Genomic DNA, 27,072 nt, shown 5'->3' with positions numbered 1-27,072 from the left:
AATTCAATGGAGTTGCTCCTGTTTTATACTGGTATGAGAGCACAATCAGGCCTCTTGTCCTTATTTTATAGAAACTAGACCCTGGTATCATATCCCATCCAGAAGGAACTTCGCTGATCTCCACTCTTTGAAGAGTGGAATAATAAAGTAGCTATTTTCCTCCATAGCTCACAAGCAGCCAAATAAAGCAGGCATGAGTCAGGCATGTATAATCATCTCTAGCAAGTAAAATTAACTTCCCACACTCTGACCTGTATGTTATATTTATAAATATCGCATTCATTTGTATGTGAGCAATTGCTACCTTTATAATAGGGTATTAAGTGTTCTTAAAGCTATTTCCTGCAATAACATGACATTTCATTTTACATCAGACTCTCCTCTTTGGCTGTACAATGTGGCAGTGACGGGCTAGGAGAAGTAGCATTGAACAGGTCCTTTTCTAGGAAATGTACTCAGGTTCTCTCTTAAGACAAGAACAAGTTTTATAACAGCTGCCAAGACTCTTGATCTAGCAGTGACCATCACTGGGAACAGCAGCAGCTAACCAAAACCTTTATTTTCAGGACCTCTAAAATCCAGATAGGATATTTGCATAATACTTTTGAAAGATTCTTTAGACATTCTGAACACATTCCATTCTGGGGTTTCTCCAGCTATTAATTACAACTATGAACTGTAAAACTGTTTTCTAGTATAATTTAGTTGCCTTACAGCTATCTGAGTATACACTTCATAAATGAAAAAAATGCAAATAATTTTAATGGAACTTCATGAACTCCAAAGGTCTTTTTAAAGGAATATGTGCTTTATTAAACAATGGAATTATTAGAAACCTTTCCTCCTAGTACTTACTGTACATTGCAGCCCTTGATTATCCCTTTGTTAATTGTCTTGAATACCTTTTAAGGTAGCTTTTCTATCCAACCAGTGATTATGTGCTAACTTTTATGTCCGTTGATAGAGCTAGGCCAATGTATTCAGACGAAATAAGAAACTGTCTGAACCTTCAAAACAAAATGCACTTGGTTCTGATCCAAAGATCATGGGAGTCAGAGAAGGAAATGCATCTGTTTGGATTGACAGGAAGGGAGGCCAAGGTTGGGAATGGAGGAAAGGCACGTTTCAAAAGCCTCTCCTTCAATACACAAAAAGAATGAGAGACAAAGAGGGAAAAGTTTCAGAGTAGCAGCCGTGTTAGTCTGTATTCGCAAAAAGAAAAGGAGGACTTGTGGCACTTTAGAGACTAACCAATTTATTTGAGCATAAGCTTTCATGAGATGCATCCGATGAAGTGAGCTGTAGCTCACGAAAGCTCATGCTCAAATAAATTGGTTAGTCTCTAAAGTGCCACAAGTCCTCCTGTTCTTTTTAAAGAGGGAAAAGGAAGACCTCAAATGATGTATTCAGCTAGTGGGCCTGATTCTCCATTGCCCCACAACTTCTGCAGTCATCAAGACCATGGCAAAGCTAATGCAAAGGGGGCATAAAATGGTCCTGTTCTGATCTGGTGTTGTTTTACATGTACTTTGCACTGGTGAAAATGGCCATGCAAAGGGCAGGGTGGTGAAGAATCAGGCCCCAGGGTGGCGAAGACTGAGATGAACAGAATTGTTGGAGGACAAAATTAGGGGCTCTCAGACAGTGCGAATCTTCAAATCTGTCGAGTGTCTCCCTGGTGTTTTGGTTTTTTCTTGCAGCCATAACATTTCCTTTGACAGGGAAACACATGGGGCCTGACTGGACTTAGCATGGTGGCTCTAATTCCCCAGGTTTGGGTTCATGTACGATGCGCCTCACTAAAGAACCACCAACCTTTCCCGGTGGCGGTGCCCTGCCCTCCAGCAGTGGGAACAGCCCGCCTCCCTTGCAGCGGCGGAGATACGTGCAGAAAGCATGCCCTTCACTCCACCCCCACCTACAACGTAGCCCCTGTGCTTTTGCTCTGCGCGGGGGGGGGGTGGGGGGGGAGTCCCATGAGAGACCATGCAGTGACACTTGGCCCTGCACAGTGCAGGACTCCACAACAAAGGGGTGGGGACAGGTCAAGGACTGGCTGGGTGCAGGCTGGAGGGTCCACTACTATGCAGATCCTCTTCCCTGGAGAGGGAGTGCTTCGTGACTGCAGTGCCTAGTGGGGCCTGCCTTCCATGCCTCCGCCCCAGCTCCCTGGAGAACTACCCCGTGGCCGAGCCCAGCGGCTTAGGGTGGGTGCTGGATTGAGGGTTTGGAACAAACTTCTTCACCTTCTAAAGAGGGGCATCCCGGTCTAGCAAATAGGGCACTGGCCTAGGGCTCAGATAGCGGAGGGTTCTCGTCTCGGCTTGGCTACTGACCTACTATCCAGCCTTGGGCGACTCAGTGGAACTTGCGTGTCCCTTCCTAACCCTATTTTCAATATAAGCTCTTTGGGTCAGGATCTGTCTCTTATGATGTGTTTGTACGGCATCTAGAACCATAGGCCACTGACCTGGGCTGGGGCCTCTAGGTTCTACTGCAATAGAAGTAATAATTCATTTACAAGCATATTACAAGCAGACATTTGCCGTGTGACCTAGTGGCTAGAGTCTGGGACCAGACTGGGACTCAGGAAACCTGGGTTCCATTTTTGGTTTGGCCACTAGCCAGCTGGGTGGTTCTGGGAAATTCACTTCACCGCCCCATGCCTCAGTTTCCCAACCTGTAAAATGGGGATAATGATTCCGACCTCCTTTGTAAAGTGCTTTGAGATCTACTCACGGAAAGGGCAACCTATGAGCTAGGTATTATTATTGTTAGTTACTTTTTCAAAACTGAGTTAGACTCCAACCACCAGATAGGGAGGGGAAAACAAAAATAAACTAAAGAGAAAACCCGACCCTGGGTAACTAGTTGAACCTTGCAAAATACCCTGCAGGTGAACAAACTCAAGTTCTATTAAACTGGAATCATTGGACTCACATCTTCCTACTCTCATAGAAATGTCAATACTGTAACTGATAGTTTCATGTAAAAGGGGAGATTTGCATGTATTATTTTCTGCTTGCTCTTCCCTATTATTTCTCTTCTTCCGATGTGGTTTTGGACACAGAATACCTGGGAGCAGCCTTTGAAGCTATTGATTTATTTAGCAGCGATCAGGTTTTCTGCTAGGGAGAAAGTTGCTAACCTTGGGGCATGAAAAGTTGGTAAAGTGGGTAATTTAGAGAATTATAGAAACCATTAAAGAAGATTCCTGCTTTAAACGATAATAATTTCCAAAGTTCGGAAGCCTCTTTTAAATGTCAGGCTTTTACTTATTCATTCTCTACTATAGTGAAAAGACTCTTTAGACCTGAAAAAAAATGAAATCCAAAATTTAAGGGCCTGATTTGAATTAATCCCTTTGACATCAATGGGCTTTTCATCAAGCTGTTCATGAGAGCTATCATCCTGGCTAGGAACTGTAGGTCATCTTTCCCCCTGATGTAAGTCCAGGAAATTAAGGGGAGTTACAACAGGGATGGATATGGCCCAGTATATATCTATGGGGGCAGATCCTCAGCTGTGTAAAGCTGAGGATCAAACCATTATATTGAGGATAATTCATGGGTAATTGCAAGTTATGACTGTACGGTAGCATTGCAATATTACAGGGGGCCTCAAATGCCATATTAGTCTAGTGGTTAATCAGCAGAACCCATGATGGAAATGTGGCTGTATGATCACCACCTACATGTGTATTACTATAGCATTAAAATGTACCAGGGTATGATTTATTGGTACATGTTTTAGGTACTTTCTGAAGTATGAGGCCTGTGGTACTTCACAACGTACCTGAGTAGTAATGTAGCAATGGACTATAAATAAGCCCCGGAATATATTAATACTGTAATCATAATATGACTTTCTAAGTTTAAATCATTCTTTTTTAAAACTATCTTTTAAAAACCATCCTCTCCTTTTTAATGTGCGCTGTACTTCCACAATAAAAAAAAATGAGTTGAAAAGAGAGGCCGCAAACATCTTCTGTTGATAGTCTTTGGTGTTGTGAGAAAAATATTGGAATTTCTAACCACACCAGTCTTAGAGTTGACTTTTAATCCCTGTTACATTGTATCCTTTATTTCCTGCTTTCTCTTGTCCCTTTCTCCTCTTTTTATTTCCCTGCAAGGACTGCTGGGAACTTGCTGTCAAACTCCTAAGTAGGCAAAGTGCCTGCTGGGGCAATCTGTGAAGGGAAACACATACTTAGAGGCAGTCCCGGCCCTGAGGAGCAACGATGGGTGAATAACTGATTTTTCAGTTCTCTGTCTGTTCGAAAAAACCAACCATCGACCCCAACCAACCAACCAACCAACCCCAACCAACCGACCATCGACCACAAACAATTTTTTTTTCCAGAATATTTAGCAAATCAAAAAGTTGAAAAACAATTCATTTCAGGTCAAATAAAACGATTTGGTCCACCCGAAGCTAAAAATTTTTAACATTTAAAAAAAATAAAAATAAGATCATTTCTCAATGAAATATTATTTCAATGTGAAAAATTGAAATGCTTCATTTCAGAAATGTCAAAACAAAACATGTCAGCTTTCCTGGATTTTGTTTTTTTAGTTTGACTGAAACAATTTGTTGAACTCAAAACAAATCCACAAAATGTTTCGGTTGAATTGAATCCACATTTTTGGCCACAAAACCCCAAACCAAAACAAATTTTGGCTGAAAAATTTCTCGGAGCTCTGCTGAAGAGCATATGGATTAAATATACAAAATAAGATAAGAACAGCATTATTATCCCTGTTTTACAGATGGGGAAATGAGATACAGAGAGATTAGGTGACTTGCCCAATGTCACACAGTAAACCTGTGTCAGAGCAGGGAACTGAACACAGATCTCCTGAATCCTCTTAACCACAAGACCTTCCTTCTGAGCCTGCAATGTGAACTTAACCTTGGTGGTGTCCTTTCTGTATGATGCCATGAAGTGATGTTGCATAGCAAAGCTGGTGAGCTTTGCTCAGAAATGAGTATACATGAGGGGCATAGTAAAGTCAGGAACAGACTGAAAGCTTTTTAAATGTTAACAGACTTCTTTCTCTTTCCATTTTACCTTATCACACCCCAATGCCTTAAGTATTTTCCTGCATTATCTGTCCTTTGCTTTCAGCAATTTCCTTGCAAAGAGAGACTATTTTAAGTGCTAAGATGACACTGGGAAGGTAGAAAATAATGACTGCCCCTAAGTACTCAAGTATTCTCAGCCTCCGGGTGCAAAGGGATTCTGTAACTGTAAATGAAAGTGAAGTCTCCTACAACATTATTAATAGCCATGCACTACTTCCACCACACTTTTCAAATATAGATTTGATTGATTCCAAGTTCTCCAGGATGACAACAACCCTTTGTTTAGAGCACTTGCGGAAATTACTACCTAATATATTACCTAAAAATAGCTACTACTCTGATATCAGTCTAGTATACCTTTGGGACTAAATTCTCTAATGTTATAAATCGGCACAGCTCTACAGAAATCAATACATCTGTGATGATTTGCACTCGCAGAGAATTTGGACCCTCTATTCTTGATATTTTTGGATGCTGTCTGCAAGTAAAATTAATTCAGAACGACAAAGTATTCCATTGAGATTATTTTATATGTCAAAGCCAATCTGAGCACACAATTATTGGTAGTAAATTACTAATTGTGGTCAATCAATACCCACATAGGTGATAATGGGCTTGAACTAAAACCATAGCTCTGAACATCCGTGAATTCTGGGAAAGTCTGGCTCCAGATCTCAGTTTAGGGTATTTAGGCTCCTAACGTCCATGGATTTCCACACCTCTCTGTATCTGGGCCTTAGTGTTTAACTTCCACAGCAATCCATGGTTAAGGTGTCAGATTCCATGATAGAAGATTTAATCACTGGCAGTTGCTGAAGATGCTTTCCTACATGTAACCACTTATCTCCCATAAGCATGGGACTCTTGTGAATAATATAACATATCCCTTGAGAGGTTGGAAGTGATTATCATGATACCCCTTCATGGCTCAAGCTCAAATGGGGTCAGAGCTGGAGAGCATGTAGGGAGGATATGGACAGTGCAACATCCTTTTAAATACTGTTTGAAAATGAGCACAAAGAAGAACAAATCAGCTAAAGCTAAGTCAAAGGCATAAAAAATGAAGATGAATTCAAATGGCTCTTTCTTCGCACTGATTTTTCATCAATTCCTGCTGATTACTGATAGCACAGCATGTGCCCTAAGCAAGGGCTGTGTATGAAAGCAGTAATGAAGAGATACCTGTTGCATGCTTCATTTTAACAAATAAATGGCATTCCCATTAGTTATTGTGACGGGACACCCGCCCACTTCCCGGAATGCATTAGGACTGGCCCTGGGAGGGATAAAACCAGCCTAGGGAGGCTAAGCAGCAGGCAGCCAAAGGAGTGGCTGCAGGGGAAACAGCCAATTAGGGTGGTGACTGCAGACAATTAGGGAGGGAGCTGGGCCAGCCAATCAGGGCCCAGCCGTCCCATATAAAAGGAAGCTGCAGATAAGAGCAAGTTAGTCTTCTGCAAGGAGCCCTAGGGAGAAGACTAGCCTCTTAGAGGGCTCCTTGTGCGCTGCCAGGAATTGCAGGCTGGAGGCCCTGGGAAGAGGGCAAAGAAGCTGGATTCAGAGGCAGGAGCCAAAGGAACTGAGGCTGTGGGGAAGTAGAGAAAGTGAGCTGGAAGGAAGAGGCAGCAGGAAGCTGCTGTTTGGGCCGGGCTACCCACTGTAGCAGCGGCCAGGCTGTGTGGACTGCCAAGCTGCTGCGAGGGGTGGCTGGGCTCTTGTTGGAGGACTCCCCCAGAAAGGGGGGATACCAGATGGTGACATGGCTGGAGGGCTGTGCCACAAAGCAGATGCTGAGAGGAAGGAGTTGTAATGAGTCTGGAGGCAAAGAGAAGAGAGCCACTACCACCTGAGGGTGCATCTGCTGGGACTGAACTAATTCCTGAAATGCCCAGCAGGAGGTGCCAATGTGGTGAGTGACCCTGTGACAGTTATTTATCTACTTTCTGGGCTGGATCCTCAGCTGGTGTAAGCTGACATAATTTGTGTTATCCTCAGCTGGTGTAAGATGACATAATCTACTTGAGCAGATTTACGCTAACTGAGGATCTGGCTGTCTAATGTTCATGAACAGTGTGATGTATTGAAAATTGTGTACAAATTACAAGCCATAATTTTAAATCATAAAGGGTTTCCTGGTCCCTCTTGCAGGCTAGGGAGTTCTGAGGGAAGTGTGTGGGGTGTGATCAGTCAGTTGGCAAAAAGCCAGCCTAAAGCAAGGTTGGGTGAGTTTTAGCTCTCTGATATAGTGAGCAGCCTGCTTCGTCTCTCTCTGTTTTTGGTTCTTGTATGTTAAGGTTCTGGATTCTAAGAAATAAAGTCTTTACCTTTCTACCTTTCAGTGCGAGTTTCTTTTAATTTATCCAACTTCTGTTTGTCCACCATGAGTATAACAAACAGTTCAAATGGTGGAGTTTCAGAATTTCAATAGCCATTGAAAATTAGTGTATACAGGAGGTGCATAGTTCAACAGTACTGGGCTTCCACAAACTTAAAAAACTAATTAAAATTCAACTATCATAATGAAGAGGAAGATCATTTATTTGCTCAAATTCTATTACTCAAATTCTTATTGACATTCTTTTAACTTTAGCAACTGAAAATAATCATTCAGCACTAGAAAGTACCTAATTGTGTTGCATCCATCAGTGGACTTACAGTATTATCTTTCCTCAACCTATAAATGTGCAAGATGCAATGAAAAAGGGATAGGTAGCATTTGTGATATCCTGTATGAGTAAGGTACTTCTATAACAACACTCCACCTCTTTCCAGCTATAGATCTCAAAGCACTTTCCAAAGGAGTTTGGTATCATGATCCCCATTTTATAGAAGGGGAAAATGAAGCATAGGGAAGGAGAAGTGACCTGCCCAAGGTCACCCAGTGCTAGATCTGGGATTGAACTGAGGTCTCTAGAGACCTCAGTTCAAACATGCTATCCACTAGGCCACACCCTCACTGTAAGAACTGATCCCCTAACACTCTTTAATGAATTTTACCTCAAAGCACCCCTGTGAAGAAGGGAAGCACTATTAGCCCCATTGTACAGATGCGTCCCCAAGGCACAGACACTAAGTGTGAGATGCTCAAAAGGACTTCTAACTTCTTTTGAGCATTCCACCTTAAGTGACTTGCCTCATGTCATTGAGGAAGTCTGGGATACTGTACCTTTAAGAGGCTCCTGTTATGTAAGCCAGAGGCAGAGTGGGAAACTGAGACATTGAATGGAGCAGACCTCTGTCCAGGGCCTTGTGCTCTGATGAACACCTCAGGATATAGCAGAGTTTACCCACCTGTCAGCCTACTGGACCATCTTCCTTCCTGGAGGTGACACCTGATATACTAGACCATCATGGTGTCTCATAGTGACAGGTGAGGTTGCAAAACACTTTCCACTACTAACCTCGCTGTGATGTGTGTATAAATCCCATACTGATGATAGGGTTAAGGGGAGTCAGAGAGCCCAGTTAGCCCTTTCTGTGGCACCTGGAAGGGAGACAGGTAATCAAGGATTAGTCCCAACTGGGGAAAACCAAACTGGGTGGCTCCCTATAAAGGAAGGACTGAAGAGTCACCAGGGAGGTGTTGTAGGGACCAGCCCTGGAGGGCAGCGGGAGTTCCAGGGGGTTGTAAGAGAGTCTAAGAGATCCTGAGGAAAACTCCTCAGCAACAAACTGGGAAAAGCGGTCTGGAGAGATGAAATTCTAGGAGAGAACTGGAGAGCACAGCTCCATGGCAGATGTCTGCAAGCAAACAAAGGTAGGAAAAGACCCAGGCAGCCAGTGAGGGTTCATCAGAAACAGACCCTAGCTGCCTATCAGAAGGGTCTGGATTCTATGCTCTTATTTGTAAAATCTTTACCTCTCAGGCTGTAACTTGTAACTATCCAGGAAAGCCCCATCTGCTTAACTTTGAGCACATGTTTAAATCCCCTAAACATCAACTTATTAGCTGAGTTATGTGAAGATATAAAAAATACATAATTTTCCAATTGTGTAATTTAAAGTTTTCCTTCTCCCAAAGAATATGGGAGAACAATTCAAGACTGGCTAAATTGTCAAACGTACAATGGAAGCATGCAAAAGGTTGGGTGATGTGGCTCGAGTAATGAGGCAGGAAAATGATCTTTGCATGGATCTAAGAGTAGGTGGCAAGATGACATTTTTCATGGCTGGAAAGCAGAAATTTTTCTTCTGAATACTTCCAAATAAGAACTGCTTTTAAAATTAATTTCTTTCTTAAATAGACCAAGATTGGTCTTTACTGTGTTTTGACCTTTGCATATTTAACCTTGCTTTTACTCCAATTCGTGCTGGTTATCACCTTTTCCAGAAAAATTTAAAGGGAATAAAGGGGAGAAGAAATTATAACTGTCACAGCATATTTCAAAAAGTTTGTATTCAATTAAGTACAGTGGGTAATGAGGTGGTGTGGTGTTCCAACCTTACAATTCCATTTCTATTTCCATTGAACAAAGAAAGGAACAAAAGGTAACTAATGGAGCATGCAGAGGACATTCTGATTTCTAAGATGTCTCAGCATCGTCTTCAAGCTGATCAATATTGCAATCCATAACTTCACTGGGTGCTTTATGAAGTTTTTTTAAGGCCGTGACTCACAAAAATTGTGTTTAAGCCTTCTGCAGGATAAAGAAGAGACACCTTGACTCCTAAATGTCCCAAATCATCCTGAAGAAGAAAATGCCTTTTCTCCTTCTATTCTGCATAGTTCTTCAGAAGTATGGAGAAATCATTTGCTGGTTGTTCAGCAAAACAAATTGTTCAGCCTTCTAGCCTCATCAATGCTCCAGGCACTCTTAAGTGTAAAAAAAAAAGAAAAAACTTGAGTGTGACTCCAGATCTATTAAGTAGCCTGACCTCCTTAAGCCATAAGTATAATAGTCACAGGGCTAGTCTACACTGGAAGTACTATTTTGATGCAGCTGTAGGACATCTGGTGAAGAGAGATTTTATGTATCCTGTCAGCATAAAAAACCCAGCTCCGCGAGAGGCAGATGCTCTCAATGGGAGAAGTGCTCCCATCGATATAGCACTGTCCACATCCACGCTTAAGTCAATGTGGCTTATGTTGCTCCGGGGGGTGGCTTGTTCACACCCCTGAGTGACACATAAGTGGTAGCGTGTACAAGCCCATAGTTGCTTGTTAGGAATACATATGATTACCTCTGGTTCAATGGGTATCTCTAAATACAGACCCCATCCCCAACTTCATCACTCTTTTTAAAAAAAACTTCAGAGCTGGGCAGTGAGAGCTTTTGACTGAATGTTTTTGGGTAGAAAATGATGATTAATGACAACTGAAACTTTTCAGTGGAAAGGGTTGGTTTTGGTTAAAATCTTGTTGGAAGGTTTTTTCCTCAGGCTCCAATTTCTGGTCAACCCACAAGAACACCTAAGAATTGCTTGGTTCTTAGAATACTCACCTGGAATGTAAGAGACCCAGGTTCTGGTCTCAAGCTCTGCCTGATTCAGCTATTTGGAGGCTGAACTCTTTTTGCAGAGTGTAGGGTGTGTTATGAAAAACTTTGGAAAGTCTTTGTCCTGTCCCCGTGTGGAACAGGAAACTTCTTGAACTATCAAACTTTCATGGGCTGGAGAAACCATTTTCTTCTGAGCTCTATCTAGAGGAAGGGTCCTACACTTAGCAGCTCAGTTCTTGCCCTGGGACCCATCATTGGAACGCCCACTGACTTCAGCCCAGAGAGCTAAAGTTTGGCAAAGTCCTAAGTAATTGAAAGAAGGGGCTTATCAAGGGAAGTGTTTAGTACCTCAGGCTACAGGCATCAACCCTTACGCTTAGGGATCGCATTTAAAAATGGCAACCTGTCAGAAATGTTTCCTCATTTCTTCCCAACTTTGGCATGTCTCCCACAAAGTTACACTGCTTTGAGCTACGAAGGAGCCAACATTCACTCCTGGGCAAATGGTAGCTGTGAGGTACAATACCTCCTGGCTAATCAGGGCTCAAAACAGGAGCTTTTTTGTTGAATGAGGGGAGGCAGCATGGTCATGTGGATCAAGTGCTGTCTCGACTAGGAATCAGGAGGCTTCCATTCCTAGCTATGTTGCTGATCTCTGGGCCTCTGTTTCCCTTTGTCCACTTTGATCATAGTTTTTTTGAGCCAGCAATAGTCTCACTGTGTATTCAGCAGCTGTCACAATAAGGTTCTGCTCTTGGGTGGGGCTGCAGACACTAACACAAGTAACTAGTGCCTGTAAACATTTAGAAAGTCAGGAATCCTCCCTTTCTGGTGTAAGAACAGACCCTGAGCATGAGCAATATTGCCCTTGCCTTATGACAGGGGTATAAACCTTTAGAATCTTGATCTGGGTCACGTCTCTGGGGCCAGGAAATAAAATGTCCAGAGTTTTTAGTCTGGCTTCCTGTGTTTCAGACCCTTAGTTCTGTATATACAGCCCTTGCTTCTAACACTGAGAAATTCCAAGCTTCCAGTTCATAAAACTTTGTGTGGGGAAAGGTATTTTTGGTAATTTTTAGAGATTTCTAAAATGTAGTCTAACCTTCCCTCTCCTTTCAAGACCTCCGCAGGTACACTCATGTAACAAAGGGATTCTGGCCTTATATAAAAAGGCAGAGGAATACTGGAACCAGGCCAAGTCTGAAAGCTTTGAAGCGTGTGTGTGTACATTATAGGATGACATGGTTTTCTATAAAGGTTCTGTTGGTACTCTGGAATGGCTTATGTACACACCAGATACCGATAAAATGTTTTCTCTTGTCTTTGTACCCACAGGGTAAGATAATGCTGGTGCTAAACTCCAAAACAATGCCCAAGAATTCAGGATCAGACCTTCCTCTCATGCACCTGGTGTAATTTCATTGGGTGAAATCCTGGCCCCACTGAAGTCAAGAGGGTGTTTTGCCATTGACTTCAGGGACTTCACGCAGTGAATTTAGTGGAGTTACAGCCCTGGCTACAGATTAACTCTCACTTTCAACAGACACTGGACCTTGGCTGAGGGAAGGAAGAGTTATCTAAACTGGAGATTCACAGAAATGGAGGTCTGGTGGGGGGAGACCTGAACTTTAATTATTTAAACCAGCAGTTCTCAAACTATGAGGTGGCACATGTTGAGCTTTGCTTTAGCTAAAAAAATAGAGCAGAGCTTGGGCCTCCATTGGGCTCTTATACATAAATATAAGAGGAGGAGGGATAACTCAGTGGCTTGAGCACTGGCCTGCTAAACCCAGGGTTGTGAGTTTAATCCTTGAAGGGTCCATTTAAGGATCTGGGGCAAAAAATTGGGGATTGGTCCTGCTTTGAGCAGGGGGTTGGACTAGATGACCTCCTGAGGTCCCTTCCAACCCTGATGTTCTATGATAAGTAAGGATGACCATGGGATGCAAGTCTGCTGTGAAAAGTGATACTGATGATCACTTACTTCTGCGCTGCTGCTGGCGTGTCGCTACCTTCAGAGCACCAGCTGTTGCTCTCGGCTCTGCCTTCAGAGCTGGGTGGTGATCTATGTATTTGTGGGAGGTGGGGATGTAATCACTACAGATAAAAAGAAAGGGGGAAGGCAATCAAATAAATACGTTTGAGCACCAGTGATTTAAGCTAAGCACCACCCCATTTATTCCTTCGGAATTTAATGGAAACTGTTTAGTGTTCAGCTGGAACATATGTTTACATTGCTCTGTTCTGTCAAAATCCATACCTAGTGGACTGTCTATTCTATATCTTACTGATTTAGAAATGTTGATTTGTCACTTGTGCTAAGGATGAATTCATTATATAGTTGCACTGTATACTGAATTAATTTGGTTTCTGTATTGAACTATAGATGTCGATTCTTGATCCGCTCATTTCCTTGGATCAATATTTTTCCCCCATTCTTTTCAAAGTTTGCAAGGAAGGAAGTCTAAGGTACTTAACTGGCCCCATTACCATGGTCTCTGAGTGCCTAACACCCCTATGAATTAGACACATAGTACTTTCCTCATTTTAAAGATTGGGAAGTAAGCCACTGAGACCAAACATCTTGGTGATAGTTTCACAGATGACTGGCAGAGCAGAGACTGGAATGCGGGTCACCAGAGTGACAGGCTGACACCCTAACTACTGGACCATCCTTCCCTTACAGAATTCTATTCTTTATAAGCCCCATGTAGGAGAATGCCACCGTCTGCATATTTACTTCAGGCTTTCTGTAATTTCAATCATCATAATTTAAATTAGCCCTTTTTAACCTATTGGAATCACCACACAAGATGCCCTTCTACAGCCTAAACTAAGATGATCCCACCCTAGCCACTGTATCTTCCAAAACCTTGAAGAGCAGCAGTTCTGTCCTATTACTGTTTCACATGCTCCTAGGCCCATGGCAGCCGGAGCCGGAATGGCCCCAGAAAGGAAGCTTGCTGTAATGCCCTATTGGCAACACAAGCCATGTATGCTTCCCTGAGATCTGCCATGTTCCACTAGAACGTCGACAGCTTGCACCAGCTGAGGATTTTCTGTTCACTTTTGTCTCTCTGCTTAGATGACCAAGATAGGATGGTGGTATGTAGACCTTCTCCTCCTACCAAGAGCTGGACTGAGAGCATTAGCATATATTCCAAAAGTCATGAATCCCTCATGGGATTTGATTGCTATTTCCCAGGGCCTGGTCTGAATTGTTAACCTAAGATTCAAATTCTTTGCATCCTTCACCTTTAGCAAGCCATCTCTTTCCCTATTTGCCATATATCCCTAGTGTCTATCACAGATACAATGTACATGATACTTTTTTAAATCAACATGAATTGTAAAAAATATTTGGTAGCACCTCAATTGTTTTTCAAAAGTAAAATACTATGATTTGATTTATACGTGAACAACAGTACAGAAAATAAACTTGTCTGCTTGTTCCACAGGTCACTGATTGTCAGGATGACAAAACTTTATTGCTCTTCTGTACCTCTAAGAATTAGAGCAATGCAGTCCCTTGGCACTTATGTCCTGGCCATGTCCTGATTGCCAGTCTAATAACTCATGAAGACCAAGATTTATTATGACTATCATGCCTAAGAGCCCCAACCAAGGACCTGGACTCCAGGGTCTAGTACTAAGTGCTGTACAAACTCAGAACAAACAGACCATCCCTGCCACAAGGACCATACAGTATAATACAAGGCCAATAGATGGCTGCAGACAGACATGGAAGTACAAGGAAACAATGAGACAATATTGGTCTCATTCAGCACACCAGCGATCTAAACCTTGTCAAGTGTGTGTTTTGGTTTTTGTAGGCATCACGCAAAGGAGAGTTGTAAGGAGTATAATGAAGTAGCTTGGCAGTTCTTTTTGGGAAGACCGATTCTGGTACCCTTGTACTAAGTAGTTCTTTACTCCTTAAGCAGGCCCTCTCAAACTGCCCACTCCCTACCTGTTCCTAGCTCCAAGGGCCAGATTCTGACTCCCTTTCTTATAGGGAGTAGTACCTTTGTTCTGATCTTTGGGGAAGGGACTGTCACATGAGAAATAGCAGCTTTCCTCTTCCACAGCTGAAATTTGTGCCAATGCTGCTTATATCGGTTATGGCCACATCAGGCTAAACCCAGTTATAAACAAAACATTACATGGGCAAAGAGTCTTGGTGTACAAACAAGAACAGTGAAGTCACGGTTTTGCAATGGACATTGCCTGAAGCAGCTGTATGCAAACTGAAATGGCCACGTGTGAAATGAATGTATGTCCCCGTCTGCAGATTAGAAGAGGAGGACAAAGGAGTAAAGACTAATCTGCTCCTGTCTGTTTCTTTTTCAGGTACCTCCATCATCAACCCTCCTTGATGTAAAACATAAATTTCACAAAGCATGTAAGTACTCTGAACATCCGGCTGGAAGGAGGGAAGGCTAATGCTTGGGAAAGTTTGTCAAATTAACTTTCATGATACTTCACACAGGACTTAGATTGTCCTGACAGCTGTTTTGGAGTAACAGTGACACCGTGGGAGTGCTGTAGCCTTCCAGAGCTGTAGCAGGGTAGTATAAAATACATCTAACCCCTAAAAAGGGGAAGACCTTTCTGGTCTTAATATTACAGTAGCAACTAAGGGCCACCACAGAGATTGGGCCCTGCAGTAAGTTAGGTGCTGTACAACACATGGTGACTGACTGTCTTGCCTATCTAGACTACATTCTTCAAGGCGAAGGAGGTAGTGTTTAGAGTGGGTTGAGATTCTTTTGCTGAAATGTCTCCTCCATCACAAAATGCCAACTTGCCAAAATGGAAAGCTTCTGCAGACAAATATTGGCTTTGATTAACCCTTTGTTGGGAAGGCTTCAATTCCAAGATGCAATTGCTGGTCAAAACCAGAAATGGGCAAGGAGCTGCCACCCACCTCCCAACTAGTTGATGGCCAAGTGGTTGGGGCACTCATCTGGGAGGTAGGAGAGTGGCACCTAAGTCCCTATTCAGAGCAGGGACTTAACCTGCCTCTTCTGCATCCTGGATGAGTGCTCGAACTACTGGGGCTATTGGCTATTTGGGGTGTGTATGTGGGTGCTCTCCCTGGTTCGTGCAGAAATTTAAAGGTCTTGGTTTCATCTTGAAGCTCAACAAAACCAAATGTGAAAATCTCAATCTTTCATTAAATGGAATTATTGCTTTCTGCCAGTTCTAGTAGTATTGTCCCCATTTTACAGATGAGGAAGCGAGGCACAGAGGTTGTGATTTGCTCAGGGTCACACAGTAAATCTGTCACAGTCCAGAATTACGCCCTCCCTTTCTTGTTCCTTTAACCATCGGACAATCCTTCCCTTCTTCTAGGGTTGTTCTTCTTTTGGTCTTTTTTCAGATAGTTGAGTATAAAACAATAGATCCTGATAATTTGTAGGTTATAGAGCTGGTGCCCAGGCCTGGGCAGAGAATAGAGCAATCTTACCTGAATCTACATTCCCTCCTCCTCCACATGCACCTATAAACATGAGTGGTGACGAAAACCTGGGAATCCGAGCTGGGAATGCACCTAGAATCCAAAGCTTTGTCAAAAACATCTGTAGAGAATCCTGATGGGCGTGAAAGGAACTTAAGGTTTGCATGGTTCTTACCTCTGGTATATGATACTGTCCCTGGCTCACTTCTGCAGCATGGGCATTAATTATTTCCCAGAATAAGTGACTTGAGGCTGTGTATGTGTCTTCCAAAGATGAAACTAAGGAAACATTTGACATCTAGTTCTCTTCCTCCTGCAATTGCTGATTGTAGACGCAATGATGCAACATGGCTCCTCTTCCTCTGTTGAGCTGATGGGCCAAATTTGGGAGATAGTGTATTTTAAAACAACTGGAAAGAAAATTAGTAAGTGTATTGCTCTGTGACCATCCTCTTATTCACTATTCCCTTTGGCTTAGCTAAGGCTGTTACCCTGCAGATCCTCATAGATAATATCCTGATGTATATTATCATTGTTGTATATCAGTACCTTCTACATTAACATGGTCTTACTGCAACTGGGTTGGGCAGTCTTACTGGATCTTGACCATTGAATAAATGACATGTGGGCTTGGAATGCCATTTAATGTATGCTCTTGATGTGAGAAAACAGAGTGGTGTGAGTTCAACTTTTACATTGAATAGTACCTTCAGAGCCTGTTCCAAAGCCCACTGAAGTCAATGGGAATCTTTCTACTGAGTTCCATGGACTTTCCATAAAGGATATGACCTATAGGTAGCCCTGCTGTTATGATGTACAATGGTGATAAAGCAAATATCACTATAGACTATAGAATATAGCTCAATCCACAAGTGCTTACTGCCATATGTCCTTTTTAAAATTGGGTAGGCACAAACAAATATGCTGCAATGTCGTCTTTTAACTCTGAATTGGCTCCAAATCCTCATAATATTGAAGTAAATACAACAAACTTCATAAGTCCTGATTCTGCCACCCTTATAGTGCCTTCCTCCATCACAACTCTGAGCTCTGTGAGAGAAAGGTGCTACTCTAGACAAACTAATGGAAGCAGAGGTGGTCCCTTAGGTTCACAGTCATGCTTCAGACATCTGTTTGTAATTCCCATTCTCTTGAATAAGAGCTCAACACCAGGAGCAAATACCTGGTATTAAAAGCCTCTTGACTCCAAGAAAGGCAAAATAGGAACCATTGGCAGGAACTTAAAGCCAGACAAATTCAAACTAGAAATGGGGCACACTTTTTTTAACAGGGAAGGTGATTAACTTTTAGAACAAACTAGCAAGAAAAGGGGCTGATTTTCCCATTGTTTGCTCTTTTTAAATGGAGACTGGATTCTGCTTTGGAAGAGATGCTTTTGTGAAACACAAGTTACTGGGCTCAATACAGGAGTAACTGGGTGAAGTGTTCTGGCCTGTGTTATGCAGGAGATCAGACTAGATCTAATGGTCCCTTCTGGGCTTAAAATCTCAATCTCAGGGCTGAATTGAATTGTGAAAATTTACAGTTGGTAACTTTAAATATCCCTTATGGTGACTGCTCTTAAATTATTTCTGTTTGTCTCTGTAAAGGTTTGAGAAATTCAGAACAGGAATGGCTTGAAAACTCTTCATGTTCTTGTGAAGAATGTTGTGGGCAGCTGGGGGGTTGTATCAGTTCAATTATGTTTGGGTTTTTTTATAAATTCACTTAAACTGTTGCTAATTCCTGTACAGACTCTTAAACTGACTTAAAATCAGTTTATAATGAGACATTAATGCTAAAAATGCCACACAAGGGTGTACACCAGTTTAACTAAGATCCAGTTGGAATTTTTTTGGTTAAACCAGTGCAACCTGGTGTGAAATCAGCCTTGTGACACCATTCATTACACTTAATAGTACTTTACTCCTCATGTAGTCCTAATGACTTCACTGGAGCTGTGTATGGAGTAAGGTGCTACTTAGCATGATAAAGGTATGACCATGTAGCTCTATATTGCTCACAGGGAGAGCTTTGTGACATGGCTTTTCCTGTAAGATTTTGTTCCCCACTATTCTATTACTTCTGTCTAGTCTCCCTAAAAAGCTGGATTGTTTTCTTAGGGCTGGTCTGCACTATGGGAGCGGAGGAGGGGGTAGGGAGAGAGAATCAATCTAAGTTATGCAACTTCAGCTATATGAATAATGTAGCTGAAGTCTACATACTTAGATCTACTTACCATGGTCTCTTCACTGCAGTGTGTCCTATGGGAGATGCTCTCGCATCGATTCCCGTTTGCGCTTCTCATTGAGGTGGAGTACCAGAGTTGACACTAGAGCGATTGGCGGTTGATTTATTGTGTTTATACTAGACACGATAAATTGACACCCCCCCCACTGGATCAATCACTGCCCATTGATCCGGCCGGTAGTGTAGACAAGCCCTCAGTCTAGCATTTCTTTCCTACCAGTTAATTTGCTTGCTTTCTTGCATATTTTTTCATCAATCCAACTTTAACATTTTTGGTTTACCTTCATCCCTTTTCTCCCACTCTTATAGCTGCAAGCATTCATATATGTGCATATGCATGGATGCACAATGGGGCATAAGGGGAAGGCAATCAGAATATACACCCCTTTTATGTAGGGGTAGAAAATGGTTGCAGTTGTAGAGGTTACATTTTCAATGTGGTGCTTTCCATAATGCTCAGTCTATGTGGAATTTTATCTTCACCTTAGATAATTGAGTGTGAGATATCTCATCCACTAATTACCCTCATTCTATGGTTCCCAGACTCAGGTATTCTCGAATAAGCATGCGTGTGCACCTGCTCTCTCTATCCATTTCCTGTTGATCACCCTTGTCAAGTTCTCTCCCTAGCTCATAGCCTGTCCTGATGAGCAAGTCCTCTCTGTGCAACACCAATCCTTTCCTAGTAGTGATGAGGATCTGATTCACTGCCCACGGCAATGAAGAAGGGAGTGACAACTGAATTATAGATTGACTTATTTTAAAGAGCAGGATGGATCATGCTCACCAGGTTACAAGTCGTTACTGTTTTTTGAGATTCTAATTGCAGTAGATTCTAACTTGGTCTCCAAGACTTCATAAGAACACATTCTGAAGTCCGTTCTCACTCCTCACTAGGGCAAAACTCCCATTGGCTTGACAGTCCAACTGAAGTCAAACTATAACCCACTGATGAGTGTTTGTTACATTGATTTGAATGGTGCAAACCTGCTCCACAGCAGCTGAGGATCAGGCCCTCTAGCATCTATGAATCAGGGAAGAGTAGTTTAGGGTGAACTACCATCCCCCTCTGAGGTTCAGGGTTTGTTCTACCGAATCTGATGCAAGTTGAACAATTGGGTCTTCCGGTTCCTAACCCTAGATCATGTAGGATATTCTCACAGTAATACATAGTGGTTAGAGAGGGTAGATCTTTTCAGCTGTAGATCTCAAAGCACTTTACAAACAAGGAAAGTATCGTATATCTCACTTTTACAGATCTAACTGCTAGCATCTCCTTTGAGTTTAATTATTCTAGCAGGAAGTGTTGCCTAGAGCTCCAGAGTTGGACTCAGAATGCTGTTATTCCTGTCTCCTCCATTGGCCTGCTGGGTGGACTGGAGCAAATCACTCCACTGCCTTGTGCCTCAATTTCTCCATCTGTAAATGGAGATAATGATACCACTTTCCTTTGGAAAGTGTTTTGAGAGAAGACCAGAGCGTTACCATTTTGTTCAGGCCCATGCTGAGCAGTGGAGGGTGACAAAATCAAGCATTGACAATTAAAACATGTTGTTCCTTATGTGCTTTGTCTAGTGCAGTGGTTCCTAAACTTTTTTTTCTGCCAAATACTCATTTGGTATCTGACTAAATGTCCTGGACCCCCTTTTACTTTCAGTATTACTGGAATACCTATGGCAGCATGACCTCTCCCACCCAGAGTGTCATTTTGTTCTCAAAATTGCTGGAACCCCTTTTTAGGCCTTGTTCAAGGGGCAGACCCTCCTCCCTGTGACTCACAGCAGACTCTCCAGGGACCCCATGTTAGGAACCATGGGTCTGGTATGTGTGTGTGTTTTGTCAGGCTTTGCTTTTCCTTTTGAAAAAGCATGGTTTGAACAAATCACTGTTTTTAATTAGAGGGCAGGCTAAAGTTTTGGGGCTGATGTCTGTGGCATTCTCTCTTTAACTTTATTTTGCAAAGTTTTTGTTAGAGTTGGGAAAGATTCTTGAGGACTATAAAGTGGAAAATGTAATAACTACTCAAGGATCAGAGACGCAGCCTCTAGAACAAGTGATAAAATGGAGATGTCATCCAGCATACTGATCGAGGAAAGGATTTCAAGGTTATGGGCAAAAACTACTGAGGGGAAAAAATGGTTGTATCAGCAGAAGAGTAGAATAGTAGAATGAACCTGTGGGATCATAAAGCAACATTACTACCAAAAGCCAGCCCGAAGAGGGCTCCATAACCTCCATAGGACAGGAAAGAGCAGAACTGTCTGAAGTCACAGGGGACATGGCTCAGGAGCGACCCATGAGCTGCAGTTCTGGCTGGAAGCAGCAGCCTGGCAGCAAAGGGAGGGCTAGATAGCAGGCAGCTGGGGAGATGGGGCTGGAAGGTCTGAGAGCTGGACAGAGTCACTCCCTGTTGCTGGCAGGGGACTAGCTGGAGCAGTGGGTCTCAAACTTTTGTACAGGTGACCCCTTTCACATAGCAAGCCTTCGAGTGTGACCTCTCTTATACAATAAAAACACTTTTAAAAATATATTTAACACCATTATAAATGCTGGAGGCAAAGTGGGGCTTGGGGTGGAGGCTGATAGCTCGCAACCCCCCACATGTAATAACCTCATGACTCCCTGAGGTCTCCCAACCCCCAGTTTGGGAACCCCTGAGCTGGAGCTTCAGCAGGAGTGGAGGGGTCACGGTGCACCCCTGGACTGCACTGCCCCTAGGGGCAGTGTTGGGAACTGCTGGGTTTATCTATTAGCTGTAACTGTTAAAGCAATCAAGGCCAAGGTGTCTGCACTTTTTATTTCTGGCAGCCCGGGAAGAAATCTCTTACTGGTCTGAAGTGTTCCAGGGAGTCTACACCTGGGCTGGACCCCATACAGCCCAATGCTGGGTGCATGCACAGAGCTTGCCTCTGGTACACAGAACACACGGCCAGACAGGTAGGGGGAAGCGGGGTCCGTTACAATACACAACAGGAGCTAAAGAGAGATTCTGGCTGGTGCGTGTCTCGGCCATGTATGCTCAGGGTGGCAATCTGTCCCCTTCAAGTGGTGGCTGTACCAGCTTGAGATTGAGCTTGCTACAGCCTTGGCTGAGAGACGCCTCTCTTAGCACAGACAGTAGAGGCTTAGGCATTAAGCCAAAGAGGTCCCAGGCTTGATCCCAGTTGCTGCTGACCAGGATCTGTCTGCATTCTTCTTGATCTAACAAGTGTTACTAGAGTGAGCTCAACAGAATGAAAAACAAACAAGGGGACTAAAATCCTTGTCCTCTAGCTACACAACCTGAAGCTGCCATCGTTTTGAGATAAAATATACTACAAGAGTGCTCTTCAAATGAGATGTCTATGTAGGTAAATACTTAGTACATACAGCACCAGTAGATAGAATCAGCCATAAGTTTTAGAGGACCAATAGAATGTGTTTCTGTGTATTGCAAAGGGCTTCCTCCATGCAGAAGTTTATGTGGGCTGCTCAACGAAGGAGATCTCCTTCTGGGCCTGTTCTAAAACCCCTGGAAGCTGGTGAAAAGATTCCCATTGACTTCACTTGGTTGTGCATGAGACCTTTAATGCATGGTAATATTGGGTACCCTCTGCCCTCTGTGGCTTTGCAAACAGAAGGTGGCAATAACACAGCCATAGGAGAGCACATGGTCCTTTTCCAGCAGCTCTGCGGGCCTCTACCCAGCCCCCTGCCACCTTCTTTCTGAACATAGAATCATAGAATATCAGGGTTGGAAGGGACCTCAGGAGGTCATCTAGTCCAACCCCCTGCTCAAAGCAGGACCAATCCCCAATTAAAACATCAAGGGCTGTCTGCTAGCTCTGCTCCTCCAGGGCCTGCTTTTGCTTCTCAGCTGTGCTCTGCTCAGACAGCGTGTGGGGAATGCTGACTGCTTGGAAGAGGAGCAGCTCATTTAAAAATGGCTGCTTCCTGTTTGCATCCAAGCCTGGGCTAGGTTTACAAAAGGGGGTGAGTGGCTGTGTGGGCCATGCTGGAAAAGGGATACCTAGGGTGAAGCCTTCCCTTCCAGCAGTTGCAGTAAGGCCAGCCCCACATGTTCAACAATTGAGTCAGGTGCAGCCAAAATCATGAGATCAACTTAACAAAACAGGACTCTCAAAATCACACATTTAGGATCTTTCCATTTCCTAGCTGGGGTTCAGCCACATAGGATACACCTCTTCAAGGCTTTCTCTGCAATCAGAAGGGCTAGGGACTTTTTTTAAAATGTAGATTGAGATTCCACCTGACTCCAGGAGCTTGGTCTTTAAGGAAAGACACCAAATAGGACACAGATAACAATAAAATCATGGGAGCTGGAAAAACTGCAGCTATGAGAAAGGATGAGTATTCTTAATACATCAAGTAATTCCATTTGCAGAACGGGCCTGACACTAAGCTACATAGGTCAGAGAGGTAACCAGGCATGCTCTGGGGTTTAGTCATTAAGAGTATCATGAAGGAGGCCAGTGATTGCTCAGCAATGCCTTGCCTACCAGTTCTGTAGAAGCAGGGAAGTCTGATAAGAGTCTTGCTAAGAACCTGCAATTCCTCTGATCTCTCCACACTGTCTCTTCAAGCTGGAATCTAAGGTGGGAGAAAGTTAATGAAATCTGTCAGTTTGGATGCCGGGAAAGACAGATCTGCACTATGAATACACCTGCTGGGGACTCGGAGGTTAAATCGTGCAATTTATGGCTCTCCCAAACCAGTTTTGTACTCTAGGCCTGTCAATCAGCCAGGAAGCCTTCAAGTGTTACACAAGCGGAAGAGACCCAAATAAGCTGTATCAAGGACATGAAGGCTCACAGGGGGATCTTTCCTGCCCTCTCCGCTGAGGAGAGCAGGTTTTTTATTTACATAATATGAAGGGGTTTTTTGGAAGAGTGACCTGATCCCATCCTGGGGCCAGGGGCTGTGGCTGGATTCTCTCTCTGGACAGAAAGATGGTTGTGGAGGGGACAGTTGGTAACAATTCACACATTCTCCAGATAGCTCTCTCCAGCCCAGAGCTATGACTGCAAACCATGGGCTTGTATAGGGCAGCCAGAATCCCACTGGCCAGATCGGTCGACTGCAAGGCAATATCCATAGCGTCCAATCCCCAGTGCAGATTTACAGATGATGTGGGCTTGGCAATCACTTCCATCCAGTCTTTTCAATCAGATTTCCTCTGTCCATGTTCGTAGTAACTCAGCTGGAAATGCACAATGACTTGTGTTCAGCGGGGACAGATAATTAAAGCAAAGGGAGTGAAGAAATACAGCAAGTTCATTTGGGCAAATTATTCATTCATCTTTGTTGACCTTGCCAATGGAAATGGGTTGACTGGGAGAAGACGTTCGGAGGTTTTGGTGCAGATCAAAGCTACAAATAGAAACGTGTTATGGTGAATTTCTGTACCACATTAATGCAAAAATCTTTAAAGCTGTGTACTAGAGTTCCTTACAATGATCTTACTGTCTTTGAGACAACTACGTTTACTGAGCAGGTTTTAACACACGCTTGGATGTGTTTGCTATTATTACTGTAGCATCTACAAACCCGAATTCAGAGCGGGGCCCCTTACTCTGTTTGTGCTAGGTGTAGTAGAAAGTAAGAGACAGCTCCTGCCCCAAAGAACATACAGTCTAAATGGGAGGACAGATAAACGCTTTGAGATCGTCATGCCTATTTTACAATTAGAGCAGAGACAGTAAGGCCCAGATCTACGGAAGGCCGCAGGTGCCCAAGGGTATTTCAGCAGTAGAGCAGCACAGCTAAAACACTGCAGCTGGGCCACTGTAGTGCCATAGTATAGATGCTTCCTACGTTGCTGGAAGGGCTCGGGGTGTGTGTGTGTGTGTGTGTTCATGTTGTTAATCCACCTCTCTGACAGGTGGAGCTAGGTCAATGAAATAATTTTCCCATCCTAGCTGCATCTACACCAAGGGGTGAGTTTGAGCAAACTACAGAACTCAGGGCCTGGCTACACTTGCAGATGTAGAGCGCTTTGAGTGAAACCCACCTTCGGAGAGCGCAGGAGGGAAAGCGCTGCAGTCTGTCCACGCTGACAGCTACAAGCGCGCTGGCGTGGCCACATTTGCAGCACTTGCAGTGGCATTGGGAGCGGTGCATTATGGGCAGCTATCCCAGCATGGAAGTGGCTGCAATGTGCTTTTCAAATGGGGGGGGGGGTGGAGTGTGACAGGGAGTGTGTTGTGTGTATGGGGGGAGAGAGAGTGGGTTTGGGGGTCTGAGAGCATGTCAGCATGCTGTCTTGTAAGTTCAGACAGCAGCAGACCCCCCCTCCCCGCCTCTCTCTCTCACACACAGCATTCCACACTAATGGTCGCTTTGTCTCGGAGCAGATAAGCAGCCAGCTGTCAGAAACAGAGTTTTGAAAGGGCATTTCTGCATTCCTACAGCCGATTCCAAACAATGACGAGTGGCCACTTGACTTAAAGGGATTATGGGATGTTTCTGGAGGCCGATCAGAGCGCAGTAATGCAACACCTCGTTCACACTGGCGCTGCGGCGCTCCAGCAGGGGCACAGCAAACTTTATTCCACTCGCTAAGGTGGAGACCAGCAGCGCTGTAGCCATGGAGTCAGAGCCCTCTACGTGCCTTGCCAGTGTGGACGGGGAGTGAGCTAGGGTGCCTGGGGGTCCTTTATTGCACTGTAACTTGCAAGTGTAGCCAAGCCCTATGGGTGTGAAATTTTTCATGGCCTTGAGCCATGTAGCTAGGCCACTCTAACTTCTAGCTGTAGACCAGGCCTAAGTCTGTGAGGGGGTGGGGCTTAGGAATCACCCCTCCCCTCAGCATCTGCTATTGGTTAGCTTAGGTGGTGCCCCTGCCCACCTCGCGTAGCGTATTGGCTGCTGTGAAGCCCATTCTTAAGCGCCAATCTCTCCCCATTCATTGTATGGGGAGCCTAGGGGCCTAATTCAGGTGTAGTGGATTCCACCGAGCAGCTAAGCGTATAGAAGCTAAGCATTGCCACACTCAGCATTGCAGTGACTAAGTGATTCATTAAAGGACACATGGACTGTCCGTCTCAGAGCGGGGAACTGAGTGCAGAGCTCCATGTGGCCCCCTAGCCTCTTATGTTTTGTTTTCATCCACACAGCAAGAAATATGAGGCTGCCCAATTGGTTCTGTTCTAGACACATCTGCACAAAGGTTTTTGTATCACAGACAAGCGCCTGTCCGCTGATCTAGACTTGTGTTAGCTGAACCGGTGGCTCATTTGTCCGAATAACTGAAAGTCACATGGGGAACTTGTTAGTTTCATTTACTTATTAAATGAAGTCCATATAGTGGAGGTTCTACCACTGATCTCATTTGGTTTTAAAATAAGAAGAAAAAAGCTAGATTGAGTGATCAATTCTGAGACTTTTCCTGAAAGGCATTTAAAATGTTTAGTTCATACTTGTCCCCCACCTTGTTTGTGTCTCTTCATGCTCCTAGGATTTATCTACAACTCCTGTTGGACAGGTTTGCATAGCAAGGGTCCATGAAAGAAGGCTCCGGCTGCCACTGAAGTATCACACTTGTCTGTGTGTCTCAAGAGTGTGCATGGTGCATGTGTATAGAGGAAAGGCATTGGGGTCACCAAGTTAAAAGCTTCTTTTGATACCCTCCATTTCTTTTTCATTGAGAGTTTGAATTGTGGGGGGGGGGAGTGATTAGGAATAGCTATTTGATCAGACTCAGAACATTGGATCAAATATTCCTGTAGTGGTGTTTTCTGCAGTTACAAGCTACTCCTCGTAGAGAATCGTTATGATTTGTGTTAACTCATGACACTGGTGAGGCAATCCTGAATTCCTCAGACAAGGAGGGTGGCTTTGTGTTTCAAACTCTGAGCAAGGATTTAGGCTGTCTGGGTTCAGTTCCTGATTTTGCTGTAGGCTTCCTGGGTAACCTTGGGCAAAGTCATGTAGGGCAGACATTTAAAGGTATTTTGGTGCCTAACTTGAATAGAAATCTGGTACTTAGGGCCTAATCCAAAACCTATGGGAGTCATTCCACTATTTGAATAAGTTTGGATCCGGCCCTTTCTCTTTCTCTGACTCAGTTTCTTCTCTGTAAAATGGGAATAACTTTCTCCCATCCTTTGCCTGTCTTGTTTAGGTCATGATCCTGTAAGAAGACCTTGGGACTTTAGCACATATTTAGAGTTAGCATGTGTTTAAGTGTTTTGGTGACTCCCAATGGATGCTTACATGCTTTGTTGAACTGGAGGAATCTAGAAGAATGGAGATTTCTGAAATCCAAACCTTACTCTGCTGGTTAAATGTTTTTGAAAATAAGAAGGCCTTGATAAACACAGAAACGTTTCAGCATTTAAACCATTGACAGAACAGTCAAGATCAACTCAAAAACATTAATGCAAATGAAAATTGTTTCCTTTTTTGGCAGCTGCTGTTTTGATGTTATTGCACTGCATTAGCAGGACTACAGATATTTCTGATGAGTAATGTAGTAATAATAATAATAAAAAGGCAGTGAATCTATTGAGACGTACCTTGGAGCAGAACTGGTCCTCTTTGCTCTTTGGGCCATTTTCCCTGGCTGAGATTTACAGAGCTCTCACACTGCATCATAACGACATCCTATGTAAACAATCTCCGAACAAATGTAAAATGTCATTTAAACGCCTCATTAGGAAAAGGAAATTTCATAGATTATTGGATGTTTCTGTGACCTTTTTTATTTTACTTTCATTCATTTATATTTGCATTTGCGGGGGATTTAATTGGCAGATATGCAAGAGCAATGACATAACTCTTTTCCAAGGCCGTGCTATTATTTATCCTATTTATCATTGTAGTGCATAGAAGCCAACT

General features: G+C 43.5%; 1 protein-coding gene and 1 long non-coding RNA gene across 4 annotated transcripts in view; one reads left to right on the top strand and one right to left on the bottom strand.

The window, feature by feature from the left end:
• Nucleotides 1-27,072, top strand: part of TECRL (trans-2,3-enoyl-CoA reductase like) — a 112,374-nt gene that overhangs the window by 9,502 nt on the left and 75,800 nt on the right. For all 3 annotated transcript variants that reach the window (XM_048847561.2, XM_048847564.2, XM_048847563.2), the window contains exon 2: nucleotides 14,874-14,925. In XM_048847561.2, the coding sequence (XP_048703518.1) occupies nucleotides 14,874-14,925 (52 nt within the window). The remainder of the gene's footprint in view (nucleotides 1-14,873; nucleotides 14,926-27,072) is intronic.
• Nucleotides 12,534-16,341, bottom strand: LOC142071828 (uncharacterized). The gene is made up of 3 exons (XR_012668005.1): nucleotides 16,160-16,341; nucleotides 15,994-16,077; nucleotides 12,534-12,620 (listed from the first exon to the last, which is right to left on the bottom strand). It is a non-coding gene; the product is annotated as an uncharacterized LOC142071828 (long non-coding RNA).

The sequence above is a fragment of the Caretta caretta genome, chromosome 4, assembly GCF_965140235.1.
Source record: "Caretta caretta isolate rCarCar2 chromosome 4, rCarCar1.hap1, whole genome shotgun sequence".
Classification (NCBI taxonomy): Eukaryota; Metazoa; Chordata; order Testudines; family Cheloniidae; genus Caretta; species Caretta caretta.
Note: the sequence above shows the minus strand (reverse complement) of the source record. Positions and strands in the feature narration are given on the sequence as shown.